Genomic DNA, 23,077 nt, shown 5'->3' on the forward strand with positions numbered 1-23,077 from the left:
ACAGTCTAGGCACTGCATTCTGCATCAGGACGGCCAAGACTGATCCTGTCCCCATACCAGGCCTAAACCCAGATTGAAGTGGATTCAAATAAAGTGTCATCCAGGAACACTTGCAGCTTTTAGGTGCAGTTGCACCAGGTGTACTTGCATTTGAGTACACCCAACCACACACCCATATGCATACCTTATGAGTAAATAAAACTTCTACTAAACTCTTGAAATTTTCATAGGACGAGAGCCCTAACACTAAAGAGTAGGTTAAATTAAGAAGATATAAATGATAGGAATTTTAAGATTTGTTTTCAATTTATTAATAGACCGCAAAATGCTATACTAATCGTTTTTCTTTCTTTCTCTTTTTCTCTCTGCCTCAGGTGATGTCCGTAATGATATCTATGTAACATTAGTTCAAGGAGATTTTGACAAAGGCAGTAAAACCACAGCAAAGAATGTGGAGGTTACAGTATCCGTTTATGACGAAGATGGCAAAAAATTGGAGGTATGTTGGGTGCTGGTTTATTTCCTGTGCTAATTCTAAACCTTTTCCTTAGTGTATGGCTTATGACTGGTCAAAATAGGATGTGATCAAATATTGCCATATAATTTGGTATTTGTAAAGCATTAATGTACACCATCAGAAAAAAGTTTTGCATTTCCTGACTCCATTATTTAATGACCTGGTTCACTGTACACGGCAATTCTATGGCATTGCAAGACTGTGAAAATATATGGACTCCTGGATAGGAGCTTGCAGCTGCTTTGCTTCACCCCAGTCCCCTTTGGCTTAACATGTTTTCTGGATCAAGACTGGTTAAGCTCTCTCCACACTAACAGTGTACTGTTGCCAAAGTTTTTTCTTGGCTGCAGCTTGTGGCTAGTAAGGAGGGAGCCTAACCATGGTTGCAAGCTCCTCTCCAGGTAGGAGACATCACGTTTATAAGCGTTTCACTAAGCCATAGTTTGGCTTCCTGTGCTGTGCGAACAGGAACAGCATGTGTGAACTTGGAACAGCATGTCATATGTTTTATTTCAGCTAGTACTTCCAGTTCTATCAAGAGCCGCTGTTTTTTTCTAGACTTTAATACAGACCTCCCTCAGGAACTTTATGGAGCGGACAGCTAGATAACAAGCCGGGAATACTTGCTGGGTTCTGTGGAAAACAAGATAGAATCATGGGTGGTCATATTCAGAGATTAGTCACTGATGATTATCTGTGTTCCTGTTTGGAGTTGCCTGCAGTTAAAGCAGGTGGTTAGCAGGAGAAGATTTGCTATGCTGCTGTGTTTTGTTCTGACGGCTCCATCTTTAGGGGACAGGAAGCCTCCACTCTGCCATTGCTAACAATCAACACCATAATGCAATGAAAATAGTAAGTTGCCACCCACACAGTGGCATCCTTGGTTTAGTGGAATATTTGACAATCTCCTACTGTTGCCAAATAGTAGACAGTGAATTGACAGTATTTGTCTGGTCAGTTGACCCATATACCAATCCTGATATTCCTGTATCTTCTGAGTGTGTCAGAATATGTAGGAAACAGTTGTCAGAATTAACAGCGGAATTTAATTTTTTTGAATGGAAGATTTTTGTTTCAGAAATGACAAAACCATTTTCTGCCTATTGTTTCCCTGTCACCCTGCTGAAGCTGGTGACATGAATTTCCCTCTTGTGTTTTCTTATTAAGTGTAACAATAGAATTTGTTTATACACGCAAGTAAAAATTATCTAATGTGTACTATTTCCTTCTTTCTTTTTAAAAGAATGTCATTTTTCCTGGTGCTGGAGATGAAGCGCTTTCAGAATATAAGTCTGTGATATATTACCAAGTAAAACAACCTCGCTGGTTTGAAACTGTAAAGGTATGTCCAGTGTTAGGATTCCTTAAAAAAAAAATGAGTAAGAGAGAATCCAGTTGATAGACTTGCTATATAGCTGTCAGACAAAAGAGGTATCTATGCCAGAGAATGTTTAAAGGTTGCTAAGAAACAACATAGATGAAGACATTGACTGAATGTATTTATCTCCCGGTCTTCTGGTTAAGACAGCTTTGACAGAATTATTCCAACATCTGTCTTTCACCTCTTTTGAATTAGAAAACTGAACAGTAAAGCAAATGATTGCAATGTAAGATAAAAATGTATTACTGTAAACTGCACAAAAGCACTTTGGAATTACTGGGATTTCTCATACATTGTTAATGAAACTAGAATTGCGATAGCGGTTTACCACAGCAAATGTTAACTATTGTAAAAGCAATGCATATTAATAGTACTATAAACCCAAAGGTTTAAACCCAGTTTCAAAATTCAGGCCTGGGATAACATATCCCTCCTCCTCCTCCTCCTCTTCCTCCAGCACAGCCTTAAGGAAACTTTTTCTTCAATTCTAGATTAATCACAGCTTGCTCTGTTGTTTTAGCTTCTGCCAACCTAACAGTTTGAAAGCACGCCAGTGCAAGTAAATAAATAGGTAACTGCGGTGGGAAGGTAAATGCCGTTTCCGTGCGCTCTGGCTTCCGTCACGGTGTTCCGTTGTGCCAGAAGCGGTTTAGTCATACTGGCCACATGACCTGGAAAGCTGTCTGTGGATAAATGCCGGCTCCCTCGGCCTAAAGCGAGATGAGCGCCACACCCCATAGTCGCTGAACTTAACTGTCCAGGGGTCCTTTACATTTACTATCTTTACTATGGATAGTAAAGTCAAACCACAGTTTATAAAGCTGGCTTATTTCAACTATTCAAAGATAAGATTAATACTTTCTTAGGGTTCAGCAGTTAATATGAAATGAAAATAGGAACTTTCGGTCTGCTTTTGTGCACAGTGGGAGGGGGAAACAATAGTCCAGAGCTCAGTTAGGCTTTTCTTGTAACACTAAACTATGGTTTAGCATCTTGTCTGAATGCAGCTACTTATGTATTTGCATGTGCATTTGATGAAGTTACAACCACAGGGCATTCTGTCAGATGGCTGTTGAGTTGGAAGAAATTTAGTATCTAGAGAACTATTTGATGGCTGGGGAAAATGTGAGCAGAACACATGGATTCTGGATACAGTGGAACCTTGGGTTGCAAACGTGATACGTGTGGGAGGCACGTTTGCAACCCGCACTGTTTGCAACCTGCAGTGCTGCATCTGCACACGCGCGGGTCGCGATTTAGTGTTTCTGCGCATACGCGAGTGCCGAAACCCGGAAGTAACCTGTTCTGGTACTTCCGGGTTCGGCGCAGTGCACAACCCGAAATCACATAACCTGAAGCGTCTCTAACCTGAGGTTCCACTGTATAAAGAATTGAAAGAATGTCTGAATTCTCTTAACAAAAGCAGGAGGTCCAGGGGCTTGACAGCAGGAGGTTTCCATGGGAATCTTTTATGGCAGTAAGATTTGTGCTCAGTGCCGTGGAAGGAATGAAGGAAAAAGTAATCGAAATGGTGAGGCAGAGTTAGAATATAAGCAGCCAAGTTTTGGCATGGAAGTGAAGGAATGTATGTGTAGCACTAGAAAAGCAGAATGTAGGTAGTCAAGGCAACAGGCTTGTCATAGGAAACTGCCTTTTATCAAGTCAGACAATTTGTTCATCTAACTCTGCATTATCTACCCTGACCGGCAGCAGATCTCCAAGATCATAGACAAAGAACCTTCTGCGTTCAAAGCGTGTGCTCTGCTACTGCTTTGTGGCAGCTCCAAAGCTTTAGCTCTAGGTGTTAATCCCTATGGGGAGGTAGATGTGGCACATGATAGTGGGAAAACGTCCTTGATGGCATTGAAGAGGGACTGATACTAAATAATAGTGCAAATTAACCTTTGGCAACGCCCAGGAAGCCACTTGGGTGTTACACATGGCAGCTGCCTTAACTTCACTTCCTACACAGTGGGTTTTAAAAGGAATATCTAACATCTACAGATACTGCTTTTGAGGCAACACAGGCACAAACTAAGGGATTTAAACCTCTTTCCCCATCTTGGAAGTACATCTGAAGTTGGATGATCCGATTTTTCTAGATAATAAAATATCAGGCAGCAAAAATGGTACATTAGAAAAAAAATTATAATATGAAAGAGTGAGGGTGATAACGTGTGCTAAACAAATGCTGTCTTATATGGAAATAAATATCTGCATAGGGTTATTTATGCTTACATGAAGTGTTCTGACATTGGGGCAGGGGATAGTATATTATTATGAAATAGGGATGTGATAAATGAAGAGAAAACAGGTGAATAGGAAGGGCAAATGTTGGTGAGACAAAGGTTAAATTGAATTGACAGTTCTGCTACATATGGACAGCAACAAAACTCAGCTGCTGGATCAAAGAGTGCCTATATGGATTGATGGAACAGGTGTGATGTAAATGTCAAGGTAGACAAGGTGAACATAGCTCCCGAAATTGAGGAGCGTCAAAACACTAGAATCTGTCTGGCCTGCTTGTGACTGCTGTAAAGTTCTGCAGCAAATGATAGCACTCATTCCTTATTGGTTTGTAGAGCTGAAAGCTGACAGTGTGAGGTATTATTTTATTTTCCCCTCTGGTATTATCAGGCTTTAAGGCATGGAAGGAAGGCCTGCTCCATATCCCTGAGTTATACATCTGGGTACAGTATCAAAACAATATAGAATTACATCTCAGGCTGTGCTTTAAGCCATCCAGTGCTCTGATCTGGAGGAAAGGCAAGATGGAACGAAGTATATTTGTTTTGGTATTATAGCTCAAACAAGTGGTCTTAGTTTAATATATTTTTCAAGGTGGGCATTCAGAAATGATTTCACAGCTTGTTTTCTTAGCACAGTTTTGCTTGAATCATGAGTATGTTGTTCTGAAGGGGGCTCACCTACATCCAGACTGAGTTAGGACATAGTTGAGCTGATTCATTTTAACTGACTTTTCCAGACTCTACATTGCATTGTGGAACAAAGTTATGTGTTTATTTTGTTAAATGAAAATACACACTATTTCCATTTTTTAAAAAAACATGCTCAAGGCAGCTTATAACGTGCATTTTTAACAACAACAGCAACAACATTAAACTGAGAAGAATTAAAAACCAGCAACAGGAATCCCTAAAACAAGATCCATTAAAAGCATCCAGAAAAATCAACTAAAGTGATAGAACCACTAAAATAGAAGCTGAAAGGAGCAAACACGATTTTACCTTGTGCCTATATGCTGTATGGGGAGATCCCAAGTGGGCTGAGTCCAAAGTCAAAGTTATACCTCAATAAAAAGTTAATAGATGGTCTTGGTCAGTTTCCCCCTACATTCCATAAAATTACTGGTGGTATAAGGGACGTGGGTGGCGCTGTGGTCTAAACCACAGAGCCTAGGGCTTGCCGATCAGAAGGTCGATGGTTCGAATCCCCGCTACGGGGTGAGCTCCCGTTGCCCGGTCCCTGCTCCTGCCAACCTAGCAGTTTGAAAGCATGTCAAGTGCAAGTAGATAAATAGGTACCACTCTGGCGGGAAGGTAAACTGCATTTCCATGCGCTGCTCTGGTTTGCCAGAAGTGGTTTAGTCATGCTAGCTGCATGACCCGGAAACTGTCTGCGGACAAACACCAGCTCCCTTGGCCTAAAGAGCGAGATGAGTGCCGCAACCCCAGTGTCGTCCACAACTGGACCTAACAGTCAGGGGTACCTTTACCTTGTGGTATACAGGACAGGTTGCTTCTTTAAAGTTATGAAAAATCACATTTTTTGATCTGTAAATAATAATGCATTGAATAAGATTGATGCTGTTTTTCTGTTTACTAATACAGTTTCTAAAACTGCAATAAGTATTTAAAAAACATACTTGAAAAAACCCTTTTGAAATAGCTGCATAGCTATTTACATGCCTTCTTCATTGCATCAGATTTGCGGCAAGTGGAGAATGCCTGCAGGCAAGGATGCAGAAATTTTTTTATAACTTAGAATCCATCTCTTCCAAGTTATAAAAACTTCTCTGTCTTTTCAACTGCATGTTTCTTTCTTGATTAGGCAGGCACTTTAATTACAATCTTGTCTTGTTTTTTTTTATAAGCTTTGTTGCCCGCCACCTTGATATTTTATGAGAGTTGGTAGCGTATAAATATTTTTACAAATAAATGGATGTGTACATTTTCTTTTGTGAAGGTTGCAATTCCCATTGAAGATGTAAACCGCAGTCACTTAAGGTTTACCTTTCGGCACAGGTCATCACAGGACTGTGAGTACTTCTCCCCTGCTCATTTTACTTGTAGTGTCCGTGTTTAAGGAAGTCTCTGTTTAGTTTTTATTAATGATTTGGAGTCTTTTTTCTGAATTTGGGCCCTTTCCCTCTGACCTCACTTTAGCTGACTTTTGCTATACTTTCCTCCCCTTTGCATTTCCACAAGTGAGTCAGTTGTCAACAGTGGGTGCTGGCAGGTAAGTAAGGATATTTTTATGGGGAAAATAAACTAGCTTGCTTGCATTTGTGTGATCCTCATTGGTTGTGAAGTTCAGTTGTGAGGAATGCTTGCTATAGTAACTTACTTGTTAGCCAAGTGCCGAGTCCACCAGGCTTATGATAATGTTCTGATTAAAGTTTGATATTTTTTACGTTCCCTGTATCTGGCTTGTGTGGACTTTTAATTTCTCACAATTTGTAAGTTAAAAAAAAATATGCATGGCTTGTGTGCTTGAGTTAGACTGGCTCTCTTAACTAATGTGCTTGTATTTTCTGAAGAGTTGCAGTTTGAATTTTCATTACGCCATCAGCATAAGAATCAAAGCTTTAATCGTGTAACCTTCACTTGAATGTATTTAAGAACTTGTAATATTTGACACCTACTCCATAATGGATAATGCTTGTGTAATTAAAAGCTGCTATTTTGATATAAAAAGTAGTCATAAGAATGAAAGTAGTGCTTCCTTTAATAGAATATTTAACAGTTTCACTAATGAAAAACAATATGCGGCAAATTACTGTCATATTTATGAGACTGAACTACAAATTGATTCAGTAGGAAGCAGTCACATTATGTTGCAGCAGTTCATGGGTGGCCAGACCTATTGAGCTTTGGATTATTGCATTCATTATGGGTTAAGACTCAGGACTGCCACAGCTCTTTTTCATATATTTTTTGGACTGCCATAGGGTTGATGAGTGTTGCCCTTCTGTCTCTATTTCCTATCTGCTTGCCCTGTCACTTTGCTTCCTTGAACTCACACCAGCGGGTTCTTTTATTATTAATGAGAGAAAATGGAAGTAGATGATTATAGGCTCATTGGGTTCAGCTGTTGACCCAAAAGGAAACATGAACTTTCTACTGCTGTGTAGATTATATTTCGGGCTTTCCTTACATTATTATAAAGATAGCGTGTTTTAACGGGTTGTGGGGAAAGGTCCTGAAATCACAGCCCTCCCCCAAAGTGCTTTCTTTCTTAAGAAATTGAGGAAGATAAGCTTTAAGAACAGACATTATTATTATTTATAAAATTTGTATACCGCCCTTCATCTGAAGATCACAAAGTAGTCACAACATAAAAATAAAAAAGAGAATACAAAATACATAATAAACAAAAATAGAAACAAACCAATAACCCCCCTCCCAGAAACACATTTAAAAGGCCATAGAATATTAATCAGTCCGAGGCCTGATTCAAGAGAAATCTTTTTGCCTGGTGCTTAAAGATATACAATGAAGGCACCAGCCGAGCTTCCTCAGGAAAAGCATTCCACAAATGGGAAGCCACCCTCAGGACATTATGATTGCGGGGTCCAGGTTGGTTAAATTGAGTGCAGCACTTGAATTTCATTCTGCATAAGAAGTTGAGATAGTCCGGAATAAACAATACTGTTTGCAGTTAGTTAAACACTATCACTGAAACTTCCTTTAAGGAGTAAAGAACCAGTATCTTAGAAAGTAAGTATTTCTAACCTGGTTATAATAATTCTTTTTCGCAGCACTTTTTCTTCATGTGTACATTCTTGAATAATCTTTCTCATGAGCGTATGAAGCCGCCTGAAGATTAATAGCACACTGTAGCCCAGACTTCCTAAAGTAATGCTTTTCACATGTTTTGGATCACAATTCCCATCATTCCAGACTATTGGCTACATTGTCTGGAGTTGTAGTTCAAAATATCCAAAGAGCGCCAGGTTTGGAAAAACTGCTCTATCCCTTGTGCCTTGTGTCACGTAGGGTATGGGTAGCCAACATGATGTCCTACAGAGGTTTAGGAGTACAACTTCCATTATCTCCAATCATTAGGCATGCTGATGGGATTTACAGATGACAACATCTGACAGATACCTGTTGGCTACCCCTGTGCTACTGTATAGTCTTATGATGGGCCCAGGGCCAGAATACCACATAGCCAGAGAGAGCCAATTTAAGGGCCCTGCCTGTATTTTGGAATTTTGGAGATAGAGGAGGAGGCATAAAGGAGCATGAGCTCACTATTCTACCTGACTCCTTTTGTTGCATTAATCAGGGATTTGGTAAACAGCTTGTGTAGCTGGTCTTCTAGGCGTTTCAATGTGGATGCCTTGCTGGGAAATGTGGATAACTTCTCATGAGCTGCCTTATGTGGAGTGGCACATCCGGGTCGCTGTTACGTATACATCTCATTGCAATCTGGCGCATAGTGCTGGGGGTAGAGCATTGATCTTGGAGCCATTTTTAACAGAAGACTTTTATAATTTTCATTCTGTGAGTACAAACCGGCAAGTGGATATACCCTGTATTTCTAAATTTCCAGTTTATTCTGAACACAGACAGCCTTATTTAACATAAGGCGATTTACTAGACTTCATGTGTGGTATTAGAACAACCTGTGTCTGCATTCTTGAGTGTCTTCATCTGTAGTCATTATCATTGATTTACAATATGTTTCTGTACTTAAACAGCCAAAGATAAATCTGAGAAAATATTTGCCCTGGCGTTTGTTAAATTGATGAGATATGATGGAACAACACTACGGGATGGAGAGCATGATCTTATAGTGTACAAGGTATTATTCTCACCATATGCTGCAGTACTTTGAGAATACAAATATTTAAGGAATGGTTTATTTTGTACAGTGTGATGTAGAAGTATAGCTTTTGCCTATATTCAGATGTTATTCCCTTAGTAACGGAAAAATAATGTAGGTTATAAGGAAGAAGAGTGAAACTTCACTTTTGTACAGCTGCTTAAGAAAAAATTAAAACAACTTACTGAGCCCACTACGCTTTCTTAGTTTGGAGCTTTTCTAATGGATAATGTGAAACATTTTCCTTTTTTGTTCATCCTTCCCTCTAGGTAGGTAACTAGGAATATTGGTGGGTTTAACAGGTGTTGAAAAGCCATTAATTTTGCTGTGTGACATGTTTTTGATCTACTCTTTGAAAGCTTTGAGGGGGAAAGTGTCTTCAAGTTGTAGTCTCATTTAAAATGAAATAAGCTGTGATTAAATGCAGAATAAAAAAATGTTTTCAGCAGCTATACTTAATGTTTGCATTTTATTTGGGAATAATGTTGCAGGCAGAAGCAAAGAAGCTAGAAGATTTTTCGACTTATTTAAGCTTGCCCTCTACTAAAATAGAATTGGAGGAGAAAGGTCACTCAACGGCTGGCAAGGGCATGCAAAATCTTGGAAGCTGCACCATCAGTAAAGATTCCTTTCAGATTTCTACTCTAGTTTGTTCAACGAAGCTAACTCAAAATGGTGAGGAAGATTATCACATCCTAGAATAAAAACAACCACCTTGCATTTGTAAAGAATAATAATATAGGCAGCTGTTTGTTGAAGTTGAGTCTCCCTTATGATACTCCTGAGTTGGGAAACATATTTTGGTCATGGACCTTATAATTAAAAAATCTGGATTTCTTGCAAAAGTTGGGTGACTGACCTTCTGTAAAGTCTTATCAGTTGCATTGTATTTATCTAAATGATGTGCACACTCTTGGAAATAATAAATGAAAATGGCAGAAGAAAGACAATGTTTAGGAGAAACTTGAGTAATATTCAACTTTCCTAGATATATTTGAACTTCTGTTGGTAAGGGCCTATGTATGAGAGTATTATTATTATTATTATTATTATTATTATTATTATTAGACTTCTGATTTTGTTTTATCCAAGAAGAAGAGTATAGAGGGGATCAGTGGTAATCCATTACTTCAAAATATTTCAAAATCTGATGTGTTTTAGGAGGGCATGCTTATTATAAATTTATTTTATTCAGAGCAATTAATCTTATTAACTTACTTTACTTTTAGACTGCCTTTCAGCCAGATGACAAGAGTTAAACAATATAAAAATGACACAAGTTAAACCGATATAAAAATAGATTTGGGGAAAAAACACAGTTCAGCAGCAAGCATAAAACATGCTTATAATCCACCTCCATATGTATGAAAAGATACACTGATGTAAAAAAAAGAAATATGAACACTGAGGGGAAATAGGTGAGAGGGAGTTCTACAAACGGAAAGCCGCTACAGTGTGACTCTCTAATCTGAGTCACTTTGTACAACAGGCCATACTGGTTGACAGATCATAAGAGAAGCTGCCTGCAGATCACACTTTAAATTGGGCACAGTAGCAAGTAGACACCCAGAACAGCTCCCGTGGCAAGAAGAGCCCCGTGTAGAACACATTATGGTACTCTAACCAGGGTATTTGCCACTGTGGTCAGGCTATGCCGGCCTAGGAAAGACCATAGTTGGTGAACCATGCATAGCTAAAAGTAGGTATTCCTAGCCATGGAAGTCGCTTGAGCCTTGGGTGACAAAGTTGAATTCAGGAGTAACTAGTCCTTCAGGGGGAATGCAAGACCCTACAGGTAGTTTTCTGAAATTCCCTGACATGAGAACCACCCATCAACAACACATCTGCCTTGTTGGAATTCAACATGGATGTGTTATTTAAGCATGCTTTTTAGCCACAGATTCCCACAACTTGGTTCACAAATTGCAAATTGAAATCGCACAAACAGTTTGAACTGAAACACCAAAGATAAAATGGTACTCTGTTTAATCTTGTTTATTCTTTGTAAGATTTCACCTGCATCCTCAAGGAAAGGACTTGGTTTAGTGGCGCTTAATAGATACCTCTCTTTCCCACACCCACTTTGTACAAACACCCTGTGGTTATAATAGGTACCCAGACAAGGAGGAGAACTGAATGAGGATTATGTGGGGGCATGTTCATGGACCCATCATTCTGCATTTCTCTGAGAAACAGCTTTGCTGAGTCCCATGTTAATTGCTCTGCATGTGGATGATGTGCCTGTTCTAGAATAATTATTCCCATAAATGTTTTTTAATCACATTTATTATTTTGTTATCTCCTTCCTTTTTTTCCTTTTAGATGTTCACTGGGACCTTTGTTAGAAGCAATACTCTTGCTTCAGGATATGATTATGAATTTAGGAAAAGGAATAAAGAAGTGCTCCCAACAGCTTGTAATGCAGGGGTTGGAGTAGATAGGGAACTGCTGTTCAGGAAAGCAAATAAGAACCTTTGATGACCAGCTTCTAGATAAACAGTTCTGTTAAAAATTGTATTAGAAAATTAAGGAATGAATATAGGTGGTGTTACTGTTGAGCTGGGTTGAAGAAATGCACAGGTAATGATATCTGGACACTGGATAAATTGTTATTCTTGGTGAGATGGAAATCTGACATCGGACTGCCATTTTTGGCAACTGCCTCATGTTTTTTGGAACTGATTGACATATGTGACATTTAAGGAAAAGCTTTTGTTATTTTGCAGTGTTATTTTGCAGTGTTCAGCTCCACAATGATTTTCATGCATTGTTGAGGCAATGGTAAATCTTAAAGCATTTTCAATATTTAAACAAATGCTTACATTTGTAATTCATGTGTTAAAGCTGACAATAAGTCTGTGTTGATGCTGCCTTTATTGGTAGACAAAACCATAATTGACTTTGGAGAGTAATTTCTTCATTTTTGAAGTTCTCCTGTATTCTTTCTGTCAAGTTCATTCAGTATGTTAAATGAAGTTTTATGGTTACTTTTAGCATCTTTGAAATTGAGCTGTTATACATTCCATATGTCAGTTGATCTGGATGTATGTTTGCACTGGATTGTATACTGCATAAGTGCTGAGTCCTAAACACATTTTTGCAGACACATTTTTGTATATATTCAGCTAATTGTGGTAGGATCTTGGGAAGCTCAACATGTTGATTTTGTTTTTATATGGCAATGGTCTAAAAAGTTTCTTTTTCAACCTAATGTTTCTCTTCCTAATTAATTTTAAAAGTCAAATGTTTCAGGGCATCCCATGCTGATTAGTAGAAAGCCTCCCTAATATTTCATTTGCAGCCCCTGTGCTTTCTTCATCCTGGCAGAACAACAAAAATCAAAGACTAATCCTATCTTTTCATGCCATAAAGGAGTGTACTGGAAGGCCAAAGGCACCCCATTGCTGATTTATAAGGAAATTTCTCACACTGTCTACTTACTTGCACTTCAGATTTTACCAGTGTGTTGTTGGACAATATACCATTTTGGAACACATGAAGGAAATAACAAGATTTAATGCTCCCTTCTACTCTGGAAGAGACAGAGTGGCATGCAATATTCTGTCCGTGTAGTTAGCTTTCTTATTTATCACAAAATTTTTATCTTTATGTCTGTCCAAATTACGCTGTGCAAATTTGCTGATTTTAAAAAGATTAGCAGTGTTACCTTAGAAGTCCTTTTGAGTTCAATAATACTTACTCCCAGATAAAAAAGTGTATAGGATTGCAGCCTGAGTTGTTTATTTATTTATATATATATATACCACTTGGCTGTAAACACAACAAAAACACCTAAGTGGTTTACAATATGAAATAAAACATTAAAATTATCTATAAAACTGGTATTAAAAATAAAAAAGATTAAGAACTACGCTAGCTAAAAGGAAACAAAATGCATTTTACTTCTGTATGTCTGGTTAGGCTTGCCGAAACAAATACGTTTTAAGCAGATGCTGAAAAGAATACAGTAAGGGCGCCTGCCTGGTGTCAAGAGGCAGGGAGTTCCAAAGTTTATGTGCTGCCACACTAAAATATTGTTTTCTTGCAGTTGTTTCCATCTCTGCATTGTATTCTATTGGCATTAGAGCTAACAGATTTGCCTTTTTCTGGTTGTTTCTGTGTTGTTTACTCTTAGTGGACTTGCTGGGGCTGCTGAAGTGGCGATCGAACACCAACCTTCTGCAACAGAATCTGAGACAACTGATGAAGGTTGATGGAGGTGAAGTGGTTAAGGTAACAAATCCATTTTCCAGCAGCTGTTTGGCTGATATATTGACTTGAAAGCATATTTAACTCTTGTTTCTATATCTAATATAGCTACCCGTCGTGCAGTATTACTTTTAAATGTATACCTTTTTTTTTACATATATGATAATAGGGTGATTCTGTAAAAGTGCTTTATGGTTTTTACTAAGTGAAACAACCTGCTCATTATTTGTTGATAAAATTGATTATTTACCTCCACTTGATATTGAAGAGGAAAAATGCATTTCAGAGAATGTTCTTGGAAGTTTTAAGTCTGGCTCATGCTGATAGGTAACAGAAATTGTGCATTGATTTATGCGCATACCAACTCAGATAAAACCTAATTGCATGTAGTGATGCATAGGGTTTTTGCCAAGGTTTGGTCAAGCTGTTGATAACTTACCATAGTAAAATAACATGAGAGAGCAGTGTTTGGGCAGATTAGATAGGCATGGGTATGCATATGCATATGTACAGTATCTTTTATACTAGCAAAGCCCACACAAGAAATTAATAACAGCAAGAAACATCCCCCAACAAACCCCCGTAAACAATACTCAAGCCCCACTTAGCATGGTCAGGGATGTCGGATGTGTAATCTCACTACTTCTGGAAGACACCAGGTTGGTTACCCCAGTTTTATACTATTATATAGTATATAATTATCTACTATTATATAGTATATAATTATCTACTATTATATAGTATTTTATACTATTACATAGTATTTTATATACCTGTATTTTGTTAAAATAGCAATTTTAATATTTCTTTGCAGTTTCTCCAAGACACACTAGATGCGCTCTTCAACATAATGATGGAGAATTCTGAGAGTGAAACATTTGACACTCTGGTGTTTGATGCCTTGGTAATTTATAGATTTTCATTTAATTTATTCATGTTATTATCCCCTGGAAATAGCAGAGCAGCTAATATAGAGCTTCACATGGTTTACATGTAGGGCCTCTTCATTTTGGCAGCTCCTTAGCCTTTGGGTGACCAATGATGTTTTTGGCTGGTAAAAATAACATCTTTGGGTATTTATACTGCTATTTCCCCAAAGTGATTGGAAATCTATGTTTAAATGAATTTTGATGGATTAATTAAATAATTGTAATTTCATATCTAGAACTGGAAGAGAACTGAGTTTGGATGGCTGAGTAAAATACATACCATAAAAGAGCACAATTTTTGTTTCAGTGTAGCTGTGTATTGTGTTTTTCCCATTTTTGTGAAACAAAAACGACCATTTCAGTCTATGAAGCCCCATGTACTTCACAGGGACCAACTTGTTTCTTTTCCCATTTGTTTTCTGACATTCTGTATTGTAAAAACAGAATTTTAGCTTAAATAAAAAAAATAAGTTCCTCTTAAAAGGGCAAAATATCAATTCCTGTGGGATGGGGTTTATCAGCGCTGTGGTGCTGGGATAAAGAAGGAGTTTAACCTTATCTAACATTTCACACATCATTTGCTGGTGGGTCTTCATAATCTTTGGCCCTCAGTTTTTACCTCTGGATTTGAGAACTACTATGATACGTTCGGATGTTACATAAGAGGCACGCTGATGCTTGAGCTCATAATATCTTGTGCTAGTATAGCTGTTAAATCTGAAGGTGTTGTAGGATTCTGTGATAGTATGGAGCAGAAGGTGATACAAGGGAACGAATTTTGAGGATGTACGGTTCAATGTGATGACAAAGATAAATTGGCCGTGTACAAAATGGCCGTGTGTGAGCAGCCCCTCAATCTAGAGGTGAAATCAAAGCAGGAACATTGTAGATAGAGGTAGCTGATTTTTTTCTCAGATAAAGGAATCTTGCAGGTAGAACGGGGGGGGGGAGAGGTGGTCTTTTCAGATTTCACTTCAGAGCAGGAGTGCAATATTAGCAAAGGTTCAAAAGATAGCTCTTGGATACATTAAGGTTATATTACAAAAACAACAACCCAAGAACAACAAAAAGGCAGTAAGAATATTTGTTGTTATTATTTTCCTTTTTATATGTCAGAATTCTCACTGTTATCAACACAGGAAAGTCACACCCTTTGGCATGCACAGCAAATTAAATAGTTTCATTTAAATATTAATAACAGGCAGTGGTGTGTCATGCTAGTGACCTGGCAGGGAATGTTACATTCTCCTAAAGCATATTTCTATGTGAACTGGAGTACAGGTAGCTGCTCTCCTGAAATATCACCCCAACAAGAAAACATTTTCCCATTTTGTTCCTAACAAAAGTATATATCCATTAATTGCAAGAAGCTGTGGTTGGTTCTGGAAGTCTTTCATCCTGACAGGAATCCCTGCAACCTCAGCCTCACTTGCCACCACCACAAGTACCTGTGTCTTAAACTAGTTTTTTTAGGTGAATTTTATATGCATATGGGGAAATGGATACAGATATAGAGCATTCAAAGATGATTGTTGGCAGTTTCTAGGGCTTTTCCCTCAAGGCAATTTCCCCTCAAGCCATTTTACTTCCACATCTCAGCTCTCTCCAACGGAGTTCTGCGTTCCCTGACTCTTGACCCCCCACAGACCAGTAACCATCCAAGTGACTCAAACCTCCAGGAAGTGAGTGTGAAATTTGCCTTTCTCCCTTCCGTCAGAACTTGTCACCCAACAACCTCTGCTGAATAGGCTTTCATGATACAAGGCCTCCTCGCAGTCTGGGGGTCCCAGAATATATATTCTTATTAAACACAGTCATAATTTTACACACACACACACACACACACACACAGCATTTCTCCACACAGAGAAATGGTTTTAGCTTTAGTACAAGAGAGATCTATTTGAATATCTCACAGAAAATGTTCTTTTAAAAAGGCATTTCTATTATTTTCTTTTATTCCCCAGGTAATATTGGGTGTCACATGCTAGTGTGTCACGCCGATGTAGGGAACTTAAATCGCCTTTGTATATAAAAATATATACAATATATAAAAATATACAATATAAAATATATACAATATACAATATACAATATAAAAAACTGCCCGCTGGGCACCTGGGAAATAATGTGTACAATTTCCAGATCCCTGATAGTGGAAAAGTTTATGTCACTGTGTCCAAAGTTAGACTTTCTGAGCCAGAATGCCTTCATTTAAAGAGGTAAAGAATTAAAAGTGACTATCTAACGATGATAAAGCCAGCAAACCTAAACAATTCCGTAGAAAATTCAAAATATCCAGTTTCGGTTCATCAGCGGTGAAGAGGGCGAGGCCTCTTTTAAAAGCTACCTCTTCAACATTTGAGTTCACCTTCTGAAGGCCTTTGTTTGGCTCAAGTGACAATTTTAAGTGCCTGCTCAAAATTGCACTCTGCCCTCCTTCTTTGAAATCGAATGTATGAAGATTAAATCCCCCTCACAAGTATACCTGGCACTTTGGAGGTCCCTTCTAACTATCTGTTTCCATTAAAAATGTAAACATTCAGAATACTATATTTTCATGATAATGGAGTGTCTTTTCAAACTGAACAGGTATTTATCATTGGACTAATTGCTGACCGGAAGTTCCAGCATTTTAACCCTGTTTTAGAAACCTACATTAAGAAACATTTCAGCGCTACTTTGGCCTACACGTAAGCTTTTAATTCTTCTTCTTTTTTGACCAAGTAATATGTGTTGCAAGCTTCAGAATGTTTAAAAGCTACAATTGTGATGTCTGGTTATGTTAGCTTGGTGGAGTGTTTAGGCTTATCAGCTCTTGAAGTTCAAGGCTGGATACTTGCCATACATTTAAAGCATGTTACCCTCCCTTCTAAAGAATCATTGGACCTGTAGCTTGTTAAGGGTGCTAGGAATTATGGCTCTGTGGTGGTAAACCACAGTTTCCAGGATTCGTTTTTTGGGGATGGGCTTAAAATGTATGGTGTATCCCAGCCCAAATGATATCCCAGGGCTATTGGAGGAGATGTGCCATCTTACTCCTATGATTACTTTCGGAGTGTAAAGATTGAGTTATGTATGTCAGGTCAATCTCGGTAATGGTTGGAGTTACCCATTTCCTCCCTTTCAGAGGCGTTAAAATGCAGTTCATATTTATAAATGGGAATTAGTTGGAGTAAAATGAGATTATAATTGTGGCAATATTAAAAACTGGTATCACGACACTTTTCTCACACACTTTTCTTCCCCTGAATGTCCACCAAAACCTGAGCTGTAGCATTTCTGATTCTATATTTGGGGTCAGCAGTTTATAGTCTGGAGTTATTGAACAGTTAAAAGTAATCGATACAATAAATTAAAATAACTAATTTTTAAGAATGTTAACTGTCACAAGCTCTTGTGAGAGGAAAGGGCTATTCATTTAATGCACACACAACTTGTGTAACATTCTGTAGTGTTCATTTTTCACTTAAATTACATCAGTTAATGCTTGTCCTGAATGGTGCTAATAATGTTGAGACTTATGTGTGTTTATGTAGCTTTAATCTAATATTACTGCATTGAATGATTAGTTGTGAGGAAAATGCCCACAAATAAAACAAGCCTGTTCATTGAATGATAGATAGATAGATAGATAGATGATAGATAGATAAATAAAAAGCACACATATGACTGATTGCAATACCTGCTTAATTTTTGTCACTGAGGGATATCCAGTTGTGGCATCCCATTTGCACAAGAGATGTCCACTTGTGTAAAGGACTTACTATTTTTTCCTTGCAGTCCTGGATGCACCCCCAAAATCTGTGGGTTGTGGGAGTGGTGCTTTGGAGCAGATGGGGGAGGGGTTCAGGAAGATGCAGGAAATAAGGGAGATCTTTTATTTGCCTTGTGTAGCATTGGATTTTACTCACAGCTATTATTGGGAAAGAGCTATTTATTTTTTAAAATTTTATAACTAAACATATAAATCCATTAGGAATAATTGCTAGTTTGCATTTGGAAGATTTTGTCAGTATTAATGGCATCCTTATGGACGATACATACAGTGGAATCTGCTAACAGAATAGTGTTACCAATCAAATCTTAATTTTCGGTAATGCCATTGTAAATTAATTGACTTAGGATACCTGCAACACCTTTATTTATTGGGCAAAGGGCTGCAAAATGAATATTTATTTATTAAATTTTTATACTGTCCTTCAACCCATAGATCTTAGGGTGGGTTCACAACGTAAAAATACAAGATAAAACCCCCCACAAAATCCACAATAAAAAATAAATGCAGTGAAAAGGGACTGTTTCAAATGCAGGCCCCATTAAAGAAGTCAAGCCCAGCAATCTTCATGGCTGCATTCTCAGGTCACACTAAGGGGGTCACCAGTGCAGTGCTCATGTGCGCAGTTGTGACCTTTGGGACTTCACCTGGTTTTCACAAAGGCTCTTGAGCCTTCCCTCCTTCATTGCTCCCTTCTTCATTAGGTGCTGAATGTGGTTACCTTCCTCCCCCTTAAAGTCAATAGAGATGGAGGAAGTTGGAAGATCTATTTCCTCTTTCAGCTCTAGGTGCTTTTCAAGGCTTGGGAGTAGCACCACAGCAGTTGAATGGAAAGCCATCTTTCAAATGGAAGGGGGGGGGGGAGGTGAGAGGCCTGACAAAGTGAGAAGAAGAAAATGGAGAAACTAGGAGTAAACAGGAGGGGGGAAAGTTGGGTGCCTCAGGAGTGCGAGAGATCCTTATGAAATTGCATTTTTCTCTGTGGACTGAACCATACAAATTATGCATCCAGTTTACTCTTTGCTGTCATGGTGCAGAAGAGTTCTTTGAACCATTGCCATGGTATACTTGATTGTGACTGTTGCATGCAGGTAAATAATTTTCATTTTTCAGAACCTACTTTTTTTTATCTCCTCGTATAGAAAACTGACAAAAGTTTTAAGAACCTATGTGGATAATGCTGCTGTCACTGATCAACTATTCAAAGCTATGAAATCTTTGGAATACATCTTCAAATTTATTGTACGGTCAAGAATTTTGTTCAACCAGTACGTATAGTAGCTTCTCTTATTATTATAGGTTTCAAATTATTTAATTCTTCTCTTATTAATATTAGATAAGGTGAGGCATATTATTATTTTGGGTATACTGAAAATATTGCCGTGTTTCTGATTAAATGCATGTTGACCATTATTACGCTGTGTTCAGATTTTTTCTCTCCTGCTGACTGATAATTAATTCATTTGATGATTCTGGTAAGATAATATGCAGTTTGTCTCAATTAGTAGGCAAAGTCTCCAAATTTTAATGATGCAGTAACAGATCATTCTTCAACTCCCTATCCTATTTGATCATACTGATGCTTAGGTAACATTGACTCTGACATAGAGTTAAGATTATCTCTTAGCTATAAGGAAAATGCTTAGTCAGTGTTATTTTAGGATAAGGTAAGTTTGCATTTATTGTGCTTTGTACTGTTTCTAAATATTAGCGGTAGCAAATGTGGTGCTCTCTAGTTGCTATTGGACCTCAACTTCCATTAAACCCAATATTAGAGTTGTACTCCAACAAAATTTGGAGGCACCATGTTGGCCTTTTGGATGATGATGATGATGATGATGATATTGTTTTTCAGACTTTATGAAAACAAAGGCGAAGCTGATTTTAGGGAATCTTTACTTCAGCTGTTTAAGTCTATCAATGAAATGATGAGCAGTGCCTCTGAGCAGACTGTTATAGTAAAGGTATGATTTGGAAACGAAGAATAACAAGGTTTTTAATATTGTGTACTAAGTGCGAGATTCATTATTTTGATTTGAATACAGTGGTACGTCGGGTTACATACACTTCAGGTTACAGACGCTTCAGGTTACAGACTCTGTTAAACCAGAAATAGTACCTCGGGTTAAGAACTTTGCTTCAGGATGAGAACAGAAATTGTGCTCCAGCGGTGCGGCAGCAGCAGGAGGCCCCATTAGCTAAAGTGGTGCTTCAGGTTAAGAACAGTGTCAGGTTAAGGACAGACCTCTGGAACGAATTAAGTTCTTAACCTGAGATACCACTGTATACAAATAATAATTAGCATTAATATCTTTTTCAGAGGCTTAAGGTATTGAATGTATTTTCATGTCATGTCCGTGGGACCTCATCATCCCTCAAACCTCACAGCCATGTAAATAGGGGGTTGTCAGAACTGCAGTTGGAGATCGGAAAGGATTAATCTCCCTCCCTGGACTGTCCTGATCAGAAGCAGGACTTCCCATGGATTTAATTAATAAAAGAAAAAAAAATCAGACTAAAGATTTAGCATAATGTATAGTTTAGGCAGCTGATTTCAGGAGGGCGTCGCTGGGCTATTGGGTTAGGCTTAGGTTTCATCCTGATGATGAGACAGGAGGAAAACTCCTCAGGAATGTAATTGGCTTCCAATCAGTTTCTTGCTCCTGCCTAGGTTTATTCTAGTTCATGCACACCATGCTCAACTGTGTTTTAGTAATGTGTAAATGGCAGCCAGTGTGTCTTTACCAAAGCCATTGAAAAATCTTTAGAAGTATGCATATTATGAGAGGCTTCAATTCCTTGTTCTGCAAAATTATGTTGAGAATCTGTGTGCTAAAGTAGAATTTTGTATTGTGGAATGTCCTTTTGAAGCCTTGTTTAAGTTCCTTTCTTGAAGCTAGAAAAAGATACATCAGTAGAACATTAATAGCGGAATATGGAGTACAGCAATAGACTTTCTGATAGACTTTGCAGTGGTATAGGTTTGGTTTTGCTGTGCAGTGTGTTTTACACAGAGGTAGATGCATCTGTTGTGGCCACCCCCACCCCCACCCCTTTAGCACCTTAGCAAAAAAATCCCAACACCAACCCTTATTCACATTTGCTTATTAATAGTTCATAATTTCATTGTATTTTTAAAAAAATCATACCCTACTCCTTAGCCACAAAAGACGCTCTAAACAAGTTGCACAAATAATTAAATATTTCCACAATAAAAAATAACCATCTCTCCCTCCCTCCCTCCCTCCCTCCCTCTCTCCCTCCCTCCCTCCCTCTCCCTCTCTCTCCCCCCCCTCTCTCTCTCACACACACAAACAAACACACCTTCTTCTGTGTTGCAGTCTCTCTTCACTTATCTAGGTCCCCACACTGTGGTGATCTTTGAGCAATTGGCGATTTGTGAAATTATAGTTCTATTAATTTAGATCAGCCTAGAAAATACCTTTCCATATTCTGTTACAGAGTAGTTAGTCATTTAAATAAATGAGAAATTTGTTTCCTATAATAACTCTGCTTGCGAACTGTGTCATTTTCATTAAAGAATAATTAACTTTACGGTGGTTGAGCTTCTGCCACAATATATAGGATGCCTTGAAAGATACATAAAATGTTCCATGGTGAGCATGTTGTCTTCATTTAACAGAAGGGAAAATGGGATTTGAGAACTATTTAAATGACTAGATAGCCTCGCACCATTTCATTCTTTTTTTTAACACTGGTTTTCTTTATTTTCATGGTACAGAAGTTAAATTTTGAGAAAACAATTGTTACAACAGTAAGCAACAAGTAACTTGTCCTAATAAAATTACACACTTTTATCATGCCATTTGTTAAAGTTTCATTTGATTACTCTTAAGAGATCACGCCACATTTTCTCATGAGTACTGGGAAGATTTCTGCCACAGTCTTAACAATTTATGTATTCAATAAACATTTGCCATATGTTATCAAAGGAATATGTTTTTGCCCTTTGCTGCTCTCACCTGGCATGTTAGTTTCTCAGCCAATGCTGTTGACCATACTCTGTTATACATAGAATCAATGTTCAGCCCATCAACGGTTTTCCAACATCTGGCTTGTCTCCATATGAGCAAGCAGTCAATAGCAGTCATCCACAGGATAATCATGAGCAGACGGGAACAGGCTATTGCTTGTGAGAGGCTGCCTTATCTGGTATTCAGAGAGGTGCCACTCTTAACATCGGACAGCTGCGTACTGGACACCCTCAGGGAGGGTTTACATCTAGAGTTAGCTTCCCTGCCCAATCATCCTTCCTTCTGTGGTCTTGGTAGATTACCCCCTCCCCCGCAAAATAATAATAATGAGGATTATCAGGAGATACTGTATGTCATTTGTTGGCCATTCTTGCAGAATGCTTCTCTAGATATTATTAAAGATTCTTGACAATTGCCAAACTGGGAGGTCCCTTACTGGACCTAAAATACCTCAACCAGTTCATCACTTAGCACAGCTTCAGAATGGAAGCCCAGTTATCTACCAGAGTAGCTCTCTGCCTGGGAGACTTCCTGACATCTATTCACCTGATGGAAGTCTACCTTCATAATCCCATTCACTCTAGCCACAGGAAAAAAAAAATTAGTTTATATTTAAGCAGTAAAGGTTAATGCATCCCTGAGAGCTAACTCAGGGTTAGGAGTCCATGTTAGAGCAGTTAGTTACTTGGAGTTGAAAAACAAGGACTGGAAATTGATTGGTTGGCTGGCTGGCTGGCTACACTTCTGTAGAAGTATTTTAATGATGATGATAAAAATTTATCTCTGCCAAGACAAAACTGAAATAAAGTTGCCATCAGCTAAAAAAGAAAAAGTGTATTTTTGACATGTCTACAGAGGAGATACGAGTGCTTAGCTACAAATTTCCCAGAACATGTATCCTTACCCCAGTTCCTCCTTGAAACTTCTCTAATTTGTTGCTTTTTATGTATACTACATTTATAAGCTTTGCCCCCTTGAGTCTTGAAATCTCTCATTTCTTTAGGGAGTAGCATATAATAAGGCAAACAAAACCTTTTAATTTACTATATATTTTGAAAATTGGTTTATGCGTTCACCCATTTGTTCGTTTTCCATGTGTTTGAATAATTCTAAAGATATTGTTGCCAAATTTGGTACAAAAGTTCCCACGGTGGGGGGGGGGCGGTGTTGGTTGATGTTTGGACACTGACCACCACT

The 23,077-nt window shown here is 38.2% G+C and overlaps 1 protein-coding gene across 2 annotated transcripts in view; it reads left to right on the top strand.

The window, feature by feature from the left end:
• The window catches only part of DOCK1 (dedicator of cytokinesis 1), a 361,394-nt gene that overhangs the window by 68,154 nt on the left and 270,163 nt on the right, over positions 1–23,077 (top strand). For both annotated transcript variants that reach the window (XM_082222828.1, XM_082222829.1), the window contains exons 14-23: positions 375–499; positions 1,761–1,859; positions 6,105–6,177; positions 8,845–8,948; positions 9,461–9,644; positions 13,105–13,202; positions 13,993–14,082; positions 16,700–16,800; positions 19,028–19,153; positions 19,741–19,849. In XM_082222828.1, the coding sequence (XP_082078954.1) occupies positions 375–499; positions 1,761–1,859; positions 6,105–6,177; positions 8,845–8,948; positions 9,461–9,644; positions 13,105–13,202; positions 13,993–14,082; positions 16,700–16,800; positions 19,028–19,153; positions 19,741–19,849 (1,109 nt within the window). The remainder of the gene's footprint in view (positions 1–374; positions 500–1,760; positions 1,860–6,104; positions 6,178–8,844; positions 8,949–9,460; positions 9,645–13,104; positions 13,203–13,992; positions 14,083–16,699; positions 16,801–19,027; positions 19,154–19,740; positions 19,850–23,077) is intronic.

Source organism: Podarcis vaucheri (assembly GCF_965113315.1).
Source record: "Podarcis vaucheri genome assembly, chromosome: 5".
NCBI lineage: Eukaryota > Metazoa > Chordata > Lepidosauria > Squamata > Lacertidae > Podarcis > Podarcis vaucheri.